The sequence below is a fragment of the Malaclemys terrapin genome, chromosome 1 (assembly GCF_027887155.1).
Source record: "Malaclemys terrapin pileata isolate rMalTer1 chromosome 1, rMalTer1.hap1, whole genome shotgun sequence".
NCBI lineage: Eukaryota > Metazoa > Chordata > Testudines > Emydidae > Malaclemys > Malaclemys terrapin.
In genome coordinates, this window is record NC_071505.1 from 236,244,018 (window position 1) to 236,256,493 (window position 12,476).

The 12,476-nt window shown below is 43.3% G+C and overlaps 1 protein-coding gene across 1 annotated transcript in view; it reads left to right on the forward strand.

Moving 5' to 3' along the window:
- Nucleotides 1-12,476, forward strand: part of NPAS2 (neuronal PAS domain protein 2) — a 151,723-nt gene that overhangs the window by 69,229 nt on the left and 70,018 nt on the right. The window contains exons 3-4 of the mRNA XM_054009832.1: nt 1,180-1,328; nt 6,537-6,628. Coding sequence (XP_053865807.1) covers nt 1,180-1,328; nt 6,537-6,628 — 241 coding nt within the window. The remainder of the gene's footprint in view (nt 1-1,179; nt 1,329-6,536; nt 6,629-12,476) is intronic.

Sequence of the window (12,476 nt, forward strand, 5' to 3'; positions counted from 1 at the left end):
TGAAGAGTACAATTCTTAGTTTACAGATTAGTGTACAATAAATAAAAATTAAAATACAGCTACTGAGCAGATTGTTAGAAACAGTAATACGGTAGTGTCTAAAAGCCCCAGATGAAATTGGGACCGCATTGTTCTACTGTACAAACACATAAAAAGAGACAGTCCCTGCCCCAGAGATGCTGGAATTAAGAGTTTGGGGGGTGCTGCCGCAACCCTTGGCTTGAAGTGGTTTCCACTGTACGGAGTTTACAGTTTGGTTCAATGGCTCTCAGCTCCCTCACTATAAAAATTGTTCCAGCAACCCTGCCCTGCCCTGAAGAATTTACAATTTAAATAGACAAGACGCATAAAGGGAGTTGTATTATCCCCATTTTACAGATAGAGAATTGAGGCACAGTGAAATTAAGTGATTTACCCAATGGCACATATAGCGTCTGTTACAAAACTGGGACTTGAACCTAGAATCACAGTCCAGTGACTAAACCATAAGACCAACTTTCCTTTCTACAATTAAACTTGTGCAGGATGCTTATAAACTGCCATAGTTTTTTTACTTTTTTATCTGACCAAGAAATAATTTAGAATACCTAAGTGTTTTGATCAGCCCAAAAGTTTGAGCATTATAAATTGTTTTCTGGGCCAACAAAATGTGTTGCCATATTATTTACCTTGTCTACTTACAATCTTCCTTTACGGAAAGTACCTCAGCATAGAATGCATGAATTTTGAGTACACACACACATATGAAAACCAGTGCTCACAAGACAAGCTTTATGATTTGTCAGAAAACAAGGACATGAAATTCCTCCACATCTTGTCCTGCTGCTGGAGTGATAAGGGGAGGACAGAAGAGCCAACATGTGCTCACTGAGTGAGCACAGGAATAAGATAATAAAGTCACAGAGCAGAGATGGGAATAAAATCCAGCTCTGTTGTTTCCCAGCCTAGCACTATATCCATTGGACCATGCTGCTTTTCAAGATGTCCCAGCAAAGAGGTCACAAAGATGACAGTGAGAAAGGCCAGTTCTTTGTTGCTTATTTAGCTTTGCCTGGTGCCAGCCATCAGTGTTCACACATTGATGCATAGAGAGTTCATTTTCTAAATAATATGTCGCAAGAAGAATATGTAATGATTACTCTTTCTAGGTCCATTCATTATTTTTTTTCATACTTATAGGGCTTCCCGTAACAAGTCTGAAAAGAAGAGACGTGACCAATTCAATGTTCTCATCAAAGAGCTCAGCTCCATGCTTCCAGGCAACACCCGTAAAATGGACAAAACTACAGTGCTTGAAAAAGTCATTGGCTTTCTGCAGAAACACAATGGTAAAAATTGCTAAACCTATCCATGCACCGTCAAACTGTACCAAATCCTTGTTACTCCAGTGATGGTCAGAGTGGCTCAAGTGGTTAAAATTTCATAGTAAGATTTTTTCCAAGTCATAGTTTATGCCGAGAAAACTTAAGGGTACCATGCAACTCAAATCAGTCTCCTCGGCTGCTCCTTGGTACAGGGTAGTACTTATCCTACTTGCTCTGTAGTATAATGCCTGTTCAGACCTGATGGGCTTGCTCAAGACTGCCTTTCTTGATCACAATGCTCCTTTTGGTTGTTGGGCTCAAGTGAATGAAGCAGGTCAGTCCTCTGACGGTCTAAGGCACAGGATGTGTGCCTCCCTAGCTGACTGAATATCAGCCAGCCAGGGAAGAAATGCAAAGGGCACAGAGCTCTGAAGTGGATCTGTGAGCTAAGCAGGGGACGGACTTCTGCTCTGAACAAAAAAGTGATCGGGAGGGAAAGAGGAAGCTCCCTTCGCCTGACACCAACAGACTTCTGACTGGAGGGGGAAAATATTCTTCTTAGCTTCTCTAAAAGTAGATGTAGGGAGCCAGTCTATTCCCTCCTGGGGTATTGTGAAAGGGGGCTGTGACTCCTGCACACTGTGGGCCCTTAGTATGAAAAAGAATCAGCTTCTGAGGATAGGGGATAGGGGAGTTATCATATGAGAAGCTTGCCTGTGTGCCTCTGTACATTCCTGGTGTAGAGCTAGTGGGTTTGGAGTGGGGTTGTTTTCCCTGGATAAGCCAACCTGCTACTAAGACAGCATCCATAGTCTTGTCTCTCCTAGGTCTCAGTTTCTACTTCATCTTGCCCACTACACCTTTTAACAGATGAAAATCCATCAAGGATTCTTTAAAAAAAAAATTGGAGAAAGTGAAGGCTCGAGGTTGCAAATTTAAATAATTTTCTATACAGAAAATATCTTAAAGAAAGATGACATGTCATTCTTTCTGGCTGTAAAATATTGATCATTTTTTCTCTGGCACTTGGATCCATGTGCCATCACACCAAGAAGGCTGAAGGGTGAAGAAAGGAGGGGAGCTCAGAACTAATGTGTGTATAGTGTAGTACAATGGGAAATTCTGACATTAAGGGCCAAATTTTTAAAATTGGTTTAATAAATTCTATTCACAAATATTTGCTTGCATAAATTTTGGGGATTTCTACCCAATGTGCACAAGCAAATACCAGTTTTTCATTTGCATAACATGTAGGTGCAAATTTTGTTTGATTTTTGAGGCCATTTGCAAATTTGGCATAGAAGAGCACAATAAAGACAGCTGCTGAATAGTGATGACGGCCAGACATTTATTTTAAAATATATCTGAAGGGTGAATTTTTATTCTCATAAAAACGTGTCAGCTCTACCATTATATCTCCGTACTGATCTCTAACCCTTGCTGTTCCCTTGGGGACCACTGAACAAAAACTATAAATGTGCTGAATTGTACCACTCATCTGTGATGTGAGCAAAGTTTAGAGACAGATCACCTCTTGCTGAAGGAATCCTGAGGCTAGGGTGGAATACTGCCAATTTTGCCTTGCAGAGGCTGATGGTTCTACCAAAGATGTGGGGTTGCCCCTGCCTCATACCCCATGAAATGGGGAGACGCTTCAGCCCCCACAAATCATAGAGCCCTTGAGATCTTGGGAAATGATCTGGAAGTCTTGACCATTCACTTGAAGGCTTTGTGCAGGCTCCAAGTTCCTGGCAGGATGGCAGTGGCTCTCAACCTTTCCAGACAACTACACCCCTTTCAGCAGTTTGATTTGTCTTGCGTATCCCAAGTTACACCTCCCTTAAAAACTACTTGTTTACAAAATCAGACATAGAAATACAAAAGTGTCACAGCCACACTATTACTGAAAAAATTGATTACTTTCTCATTTTTACCATATAATTATAAAATAAATCAATTGGAATAGAAATACTGTAATTACATTTCAGTGTATAGTATATAAAGCAATATAAGCAAGTCATTGTCTGTATGAAATTTTAGTTTGTACTGACTTTGCTAGTGCTTTTTATGTAGCCTGTTGTAAAACTTGGCAAATATCTAGATGAGTTGATGTACCCCCTGGAAGATCTCTGCGTATCCCCAGGGGTACATGTACCTCTGGTTTAGAACCACTGCAATAGGGGGAGATCTGCACACGGAGGGTTTCCTTATGCATGCACATCAGCCTCAAATCAGGAACAAGACTAAGAGCACCAGAATACCGTATCACTTGTAATCTAAGCCAACTTTGACAGTAGGGCACAATTACCAACTTTCATGCGGTAAATAAGCTCCCCGACTTTCACAATAAGCCAAAAATCAAGCTAATCCCATTTCAAAACAAGGCCAAAACAAGCCAATTCCTAAGAACCCCAACACTCTATGGGACTAGATCCCTCTGGCGTGCAGTCGGAGACTGTGGTGGGCCCGCCGTACACCCTGACTCTCTCTCCCTCCCTTGCCCCTGCTTGCCCCCTCTTGCCCCAGCTTGCTGGGAGCCGATCAAAGAAAAGAAGCAACAAGCTACAACGAGCAACAAGCTACAAGCCAAACAAGCAACAAGCTACAAGCCAAAAACTAGCCAACAAGCAATTCAAAACAAGCCCAATTTCTGCGTTTTTATCGCGGGTTTGGCATGTCTGCAGTAGGAACTGATTCTAATTTGATAAGGCCTCTTTACACTGCTCAGGTAGTGTATACCCAGTTCTGGAACAGTGTAAATGGGCCACATCTCCAGATGTGACAGTCCTTAAGCCCATTTGGAATCCCAGTGACTTCACTAGAACTCCATATGGGTGAAGGGGTCCAACCTCACAGAGCAGCTTGCAGGACTGGGGCCTAGTGAATTAGTCTATGCCACTTTGCTGTCTTTTATTCCTTGGACAATCTTTCCACCTTCTCAGAGTTGAGACATATGGGTGTAATGAAGAAGCAGATAAAACTCTTACATCATGACACCAACATAATTCGAGTCACAAATGTCAAAATAATTGAGGAAAGAATGATAGTTAATCTGTTATTGCAGTGATGGTTTTCTTTTAATGAAATATTGGCATAGACAAGATGATTTCATGCAAGAGGGCATGATTGGGACATCTGAAAGTTTAGTTAGATTTGTTATTCTTTTACAGCTTCTTTGGTGACCGTAATGATATATCTTTCTTTTTAGCTGCCCAAGGCAGAGTAAAGGAAGATGTTAATATGCACACTTTAAAAAATCAACTAAAGAACAACCACATAGGAACTGAAAAAGTGTAAATGAAGTATCAGATAGCGCCAATAATTTACTCAAAAAAGGCATTTTACTTTCTTTTACCCAATTGTTCTGTTTAGTAAACAGCCTATGATTGTATATAGAGGTTGGACTGAATTGCTACTGGTTTTGTACTCTTTAAAAAAAAGAAAGAAAGAAAAATACTTTTCAGACAAAAATCTATTATTTAAAAGTTTAAATCAATAGTAGATATGCAACATACTACAAAACAAACAATACAGTTTAAAAACATTGCTTTATCCACACTGCATATGATAGTTTTATTTGTTATATTCAATACTATTTTCTCTTACATTCAGCTTTCTCAACCAATAATTTAGTTATAACAGAAAAGCAGATCAATTTTCAGATTTCCTGCTCAAGAAACAGTCTCTTTCTGTTAATCCAAGGAATATAATAAAATAATTCTTCCAGAAATTGATTTTTCAAATATGCCATTTTTTCCGTGGTAGTATCTACTGTAAAATATTCTGCATTTTGCAGGGTATATAATAAAGAGCTGTTTGGAGCTGATCCTTTTTTCCCCAGCCATCTGCTGAACATTCTGGGCCGGTAAAGCCACTGCATTGTGGTATCAAAACAACCCCACGAATGTTGAAAACATTAATTTAGTGGGAAACAGACTGCTGCAGCTCCACTGATAAAAGCACTAACCTGTGCTTGTGTGCGTGCTTTGGTTTACTTCCATGAGACACTTCACACAGACACTGTTATAGGTTTACTGCCTTTTAAATCATTCAGCCATTTTTATGTTTGTGGTCAGTCTCTTGAAACAGAGAGAACGTGGTGTTAAGTGCTCTATAAATGTTGATAGATTAGGTTAATCAGAGTAGAGTAGAGAGGCCACATTTACCCTCCACCGGACCAGCAGTGCTAGTGCTCAAGTGTGCTTTTATTAGAGCTGGGTGAATACTGAACAGAATATTAGGCAAATTTTGAGAAATCAATCAAATAATTTATCTGACAAATACATTCTTACATTACTTACCCACTGAGGTCCATAATATACCAGTAATAATTGGAAATGTTATTTGAAATAAATTATTCAACAAACTCTCATTTGGGTTCAGTCTTAACTACAGAGCTGTGATTTATAATTATCGTACACTTGCACTTCTCTGAGTGAAAACTTACAAGGGACGAGTGCCCTAGGAGTGTTTATTGGATGGTGCTTCCATGTGGCAGAACAGAATGCCACCATCAAACTGTCAGACAGGTTCACAGTCAGATTTTTATTTTAAAGGATAGGAGATTGCATTTTCCAACTGGTTTTTGTGAGTGAAGCTCTGGTTTGCTCCCCCATCCTCCAGCCTACACTGCACTGTGGAGCTGGCTGGAGATGCTGTGAGGGGAGAAGGATGCTCCATCACAAGAGATGTTGTAAATTGTACATTCCACCTGTGCACCAAGCAACTGGGGAAGCGATTATGGTTTCTAAGGCATAGTCCTCCAGCTTCCTCAAGGATGCTTTTCACTGCCCCTACTCGGCGTTGTGGCTGTAGGCCAGAATCTAGCCCTGGGTCATTCCCATCCTGAGTCTGAAACTCAGTAAACAGTAACTACATATTTGATATATGCTAATCCTCATCCTGATTTTAATTTTGCTCATGCCTTTTTTTTTTTATTCAATATTCACCTAGGTAACGCACTGATTGAAAACAATGGCCATTTGACTGCAAACTCCCATTGAAGACAATGGGGTTTGGCTGAATGAAAACTGAGTAAGGACCTCCGGACATGGCCCAATGAGGATATTATCCATATTCTTGCACTGCATGCATATCCCATGCTTGAAAATCTCTATTCATTTCAAGCGATACAAAATATTCACATCCCTTAGCAGCAGTTTGTATAAAGTTTTGCAAAATATACTTTTTCTTTGGATTTAAAAGAAAATTGTAATGTTGTTGTTTGTTTAGAAGTCTCAGCACAGACAGAGATTTGTGAAATTCAACAAGACTGGAAGCCTTCGTTTCTCAGCAATGAAGAATTCACCCAGCTGATGTTGGAGGTAAAAATGCACATACTTTTGCTATGGCTGTGCACATTGTTCTAGAGCAACAATATGTCTGTGATGCCAAAAGGAGAAGAACTTTAGATTTTATTGTACTTGACCATAAAGCAGAGCCACCGTGAAACAAAAAGACTGGAAACCAATACAGGGTTCCATTCCATGCTTGGACACTGCAGTAACCGAAGTACTGCAGTCAATAGAAATCCACTTTTTAAAAAATGCTACACACACATATTAAATGTAATACATAAAATAAATTCAAATTATGATTTACATTTTATTGCTACAAATATAAGATAGGGAAAGGGAAAGCTTGCCATATCTCTCCTTTTATGTATATATATATTATTATTATTTTATTTAACATTTATACTGCATTGGTACCTAAAGGTCATCCATGCCACAACCCTATTGTGCTAGGTATTATACAAACATAGAAAATGACAGCCCCTATTGACTTGACACCATTAATACTGCCAGTGCAATCATTTCCAAAGTTCCTATCAAAGACATCTTTATTATAATAGGGAGCACAAGCACTTTGCAATTATATTCTATTAAATTACATTTAAATTATACCATAGGAGTTTCTAAAACTAGCAGCGATTTTTAGGGAAATGACTCAATGATGTTTGTGTAGGTTTGATATGAAATCCAAATGAGCTGCCAAAATGTAATTTTCTATCTTATAAATAACTACAGCTTTGTTAATTGTCTTTTCTGATACTAAAAATGTAAAGGTTATCTGGTTTTGGAGTGTCATTTAATAACCTGTTTTCACTGCATATTTGTTTTCTCTGCTGTGATTTATGGATGTTAGTATGAAGAAAAACGGGTGAATGGACGTGATTCACTGTATGGGTGCAGGGAGATACAAATAGTCAGCAGGAGCAACTATCCTGTCCTGGGAGTGGGTAGCTGTAAATTCTCTCTGAGGCACCACTGTTTGGTCACATTACCTTTTAGTTTTTCATTATAAGTTTTCTTCTTGTTAAATATTTAACTTCCCTTTCTGTTAATGCTCATGCTTTGAAGCAAATGGAAATAATTAACTAATAGTTTTGTTTGTTACAGCTGTTAGTTTGCATCTGTTGTATCTGTCTTAGGTTTTTCTATGGCACTCGTGAATGTCGCAGGCCAGTTTTTAAGGGACACTTCATTTGCACTTGCCTGGCATAATTGTAGATTCTCATTTCAGTGCACAGGAATTTACACACATAACTCCCTTCACATTGAATTAAAAATATTCCCTTGAGGTGGAAACAGAATGGACAGATGACTGGACAGATGACTTGGGTTCTTCTTCGAGTGCTTGTCCCTGTGGGTACTCTCTGTGGGTTGGAATGCACTCCGTGTGCCTGAGACCGGAAGTGTCCACCGGTCCATGCCTGCATCCTACCCCACCTCCTGCTCTAAACTGAGAGTACAAGGGGTGCTGCGGACTGACCACCTCTCCAGTTCCTTTCTACCACTTGTGGTCTGAGAGGGAACCCCTCAGTGTTTGCAGCTTTTTGCTAGTGTTCCCACTCAAACTTTCTTGTATTGTATTCTTAGATACAGTGGATGCCTCTTGACAGCAACCCTGATATCAACAACTTCTAGTTAATAGCAACATTTTGCCAGAAACTAATCCCATCCCATCCCATCCCATCCCATCCCATACCATACCATACCATACCATACCATCGACTTCATTGTTAACAGGATTTGGATATTGGCAGTGACATGCCACTTCTTCAGAACTTCTTTTAGAAGAAAGGCCCTGACTGCAGGCAGGTTTGTGAGGCTGGAGCTAGGGAAGGAAGGGCTGGGACATGTCTTCCTTGGCTTCAGCCCTGCAAACCTGCCTGTGCTCAGGGACCACACAGGAGGCAAGGGGATGGGGGCCCCACATCTCCGCCCAGTGGGGGAGCCCCTGCTGGAGTACTGATGCTGCAGGCTGGGTGGGGAGGCTGTGGGTAGGGAAAGGGGCTGCAGTCCAAATGCCAGGGTTCTCAGATGGGAACTCGCAGAGCTGCACGGTACCTTTCTCTGCTGCTGCCCTGCCCTCAGCTTCCCCTCCTCCTGGAAAGCCCCGGCATCCAGGCTGTAGCCTCCTCTCCCCGCGGCTGTCGTGCCTGCAGGCAGGTTGGGGGCTGCAGCGAGGGAAGGCACGTCATTGCCAATATCTGACACCGCCCAGCGAGTGCACTCTGTCCCCGAAAACAGTGGAGAAAAAGTACATTTGTGTTCCCACCCCATCCTGAACTCTGTAGTGGTCCAGGTTGGGGAGGCTTTAGCCAGGGTCCATGGGTATAATTGCACCCTCAGAAATCAGACCCGACTTCACTTGCATTTGGCACAGGACCCCATCTCAGTTTTGGTCCAGCTGGGCCAAATTTGCATGAGTGGCATTGCAACCTGGTGTCTGGGGGCAAAGCAGCAGGTTGCAATGCCTGGAGTGGGAAGGTGGGCCCAGCCCCATGGAACAGGAGCTCCCACTGTGGGGTGAGTGCAGGGTGGGTTCGCTGTCCAGCCACTCTCTCCCTGGGTCTGCCCACCCTTCCTAACTGGGCTGGGATTAGGCTTGTGGTGCCAGAGCAGAAGGTGTTGCTGCAGGTGGTTGGTGCCTCCATGAAAGTTCAGTACAGTGCTCCTATTGCAGGGTACCTTCACTCTGAGGCTACATTCGCTGCAGGTCCAGGCTGCCAACGAGCATAACAAACTGCTCCAACCTAGGCCCACCTCTTCAGACCAGGGTCACAAGAACTAGATCTCTTCAGTAGGAAAAACAAATTTCAGCCAGGCCCCAATTCCGGGCCATCTTTGACTACGGGAAATTGTTGCCAGACCATCTCATCAAATGTTGCTGGATGCAGCGGATACGTTTTTTCATTCCATGGCGACTTCGGTCATCATGAGGTGCATGGCTGCAATCCTTGGGGTTCCCCAAGGAGGTCCAGGCAACAGTAGAAGATCTCCCCTTGTAGGGTAACAACCTGTTTAGCGAGAAAACAGATGAGTCATTTCATTCCCTTAAGAACTGTCACACACCACTCTGCTCCTTGGGGAACTGTACCCTGGCACCCCGGAGGAAATACTCCCAGCTGCCTCCTCCATCCTGTCCCTCTGCCCTTCTGTCATTCAAGGGTCTGTGAGCCTCCTTGGAAACATCAAACGGTGCAAAGTAGCAGGTAAATGCACCACTCTTTAGTCCCAGACTCCCACCAACAAAGAATGCTTGAGAATCACCAACAAGTCTTCGCACTGCCCTTTCTCTGCACTGCCCTTATCCCACACTCTTTGGGGGCTGCCTGGTCCCTTTCCTCCTTATGTGGCATCACATCACATTGGATAAATGGGTCCTCAACAGCTTCTCGACTGGCGACACTATCAAATTCCTGTCTTCCCTTCTCCAAAATCCCATTCCCTGTCCTTCTTCAGGGACCCTTCTCACAAGAGGACTCACACACAGGAGGAGGACTCCCAAATCCAGCTAGATAGAGCCTGTGCCCCCTCAACTCAGGGGGAAAGGCTTTTACTCCAGATATTTCCTCATCCCCAAAAAGAAAGGGAGCTGGAGACCCATCCTACACCTCAGACAGCTGAATGTCTTCATGTGCCCATTTGAGATTCAGGATGACCACCTTGATCTTAATAATCTCCTCCCTACAGAAAGGCGACTGGTTTGCGGCTCTCAGTTTGAAGGATGCCTACTTTCATATAGACATTCATCCAGGACACAGGAGATTCCTGCGCTTCACGCTGAGCCTCGAGCACTTTCAGTTCAGAGTTCTTCCCTTCGGCATCTCAGCGGCTCCAAGAGGTTTCACTTTCCGTAGTAGCAGCAAGTCTGAGTCTGTAAGACAGCCCAATATTTCCTTACCTTGATGACTGGCTGCTCACAGGTCAGTCGTATCAGGAGGCGCAGATGGCGGTCCTCTCCTTTTGCAATCGCTTTTACTTCTGAGGACTTCAGGTAAATCTAGAAAGGTCAACTTCAGGCCCCACACAAGTTTTAGAATTTAACCGGGTGAATCTGAACTCGATTTTGGGCAAGGCGTACTTAAGTCAGGATACATTCCTCACGATGAGGGATCTCACCACCTAGCTTCGACTTATCCCCTAGATAGCAGTCCGATCCTGCCTGGTTCTTTCCAGGCCATATGAATGCCTGCATCTACATTAGTGATTCTCATCCAGGAGTCTGGGGCCCCCTGAAGGACCACAAGTAGGTTTCAGGGAGTCCGCCAAGCAGGGCCGGCATTAGACTTGCTGGGGCCCAGGGCAGAAAGCCAAAGCCCCACCACCTGGGGTTGAAGTCTGGGGCCCTGAGGCGCATCACCCAGGGCTGAAGCCTAAGCCTGAGCAACTTAGCTTCACGCAGCCTCCTGTGGTGTGTGACCCCAGGCAGTTGCCCTGCTTGCTACCCCCTAACGCTGGCCCTGGCTTTTATATGCAGAAAAACAGTTGTTGTGGCACAGCTGGGCCGTGATTACAGCATGTTGTGGGGGGGCCTCAGAAAGAAAAAGGTTGAGAACGACTGATCTATATGATAAGTCTGTACCTCTGGTGTCTTCAAACATGTTTGTGGATGGTTTACACTCCAAGTAGGGACACCCTTGACAAATGAGTCTTGCTTCCTCAGAACATCCTAATGTCATTCACCTGGTGGGAAATCAAAGACACTGTCTGCATAGGGGTTCCTTTATTCCCCTACCACCAAAAAAAGACATTAATTATGTGTGCCTCCATGCTTGACTGAGAAGCTAACCTGGATGACCATCTAGACCATCCTGCACTTTACAAGAAACCAAATGGCATAACAATCTTTTCAAGCTTTGGACAGTGCATGAAGCTCGCAAGAGGTTTCTTTCCTTCATCTGTATTGCACATGTTGAACTCATGTCAGACAACATGACTAAAATATTTTATATAAACCAACAAGGAGGAGTGAAGTCTGCCCCACTCTGCATGGAAGTAGTCAAACTCTGGAACTGGTTCATCTGGCATCAGATCCCCATCTCAGCAGTGCACCTACTGGCAGTAACAAACATCTTGGCAGACAGCCTCTGCAGGCTTTTTCCATAAAGATCATGAGGGGGAGATCCACCCTTTGGCCATGCAGTACTTCTTCTGGTAGTGGAGCTCGTTCCATCCTGGGACGTCTTTGTGACCCAAGCGACCAAGAAAGTGTCTAGTATAATGCTCCTAAGCTGCCCACAGGCACAACTCCAGAAGGATTCCTTCTTATAGTGATTGGACCCACCAATGTACGCCTTCCCTCCCATTCCCTTATTCCCTGGTGTCCTCAGGAAGATCAAACAGGTTGAGAAACAGTAATCCTGTTAGCACCTTGCTGGCCAAGACAACTTTGGTTCACCACCTTCCCATAGGTGCCCATGCATACACCTGCCACCGGAGCACAGGGAGGTGCCTAACAGATACTGCTACTGAAATATCTTCTAGTCTTAGGCACAAGGAGCGCATGTGCACTCACAGTGAATAACCATTGGGACCACACATCTCGAAGAATTCCAGTTATTACAAGATAAGTAACTTTCCTTTTTTGCAGACTTTTCTTGTAGGGTAATTACCAATAGAAGATAGTACTATGATTCTTCATGAGCCGGTGCTTAGTAGATATTGGGAGGTCCTGTTGAACTGCGCTCTCTCTCTCTCTCTCTCTCTCTCTCTCTCTCTCTCTGTGCTTGGTCACCCAAACAAGTCCTAACTTACTATGTTTGGACAAGACTCTGTTTAAAAATATTCTTTGTCCAGCTATAAAAGCTTGCTTTTTGCAAGCAATGGCTCAAAAGAAAAAAAACCCAAAGTGTATTTGACTGCAGTGAAATGGCTGCTGTCT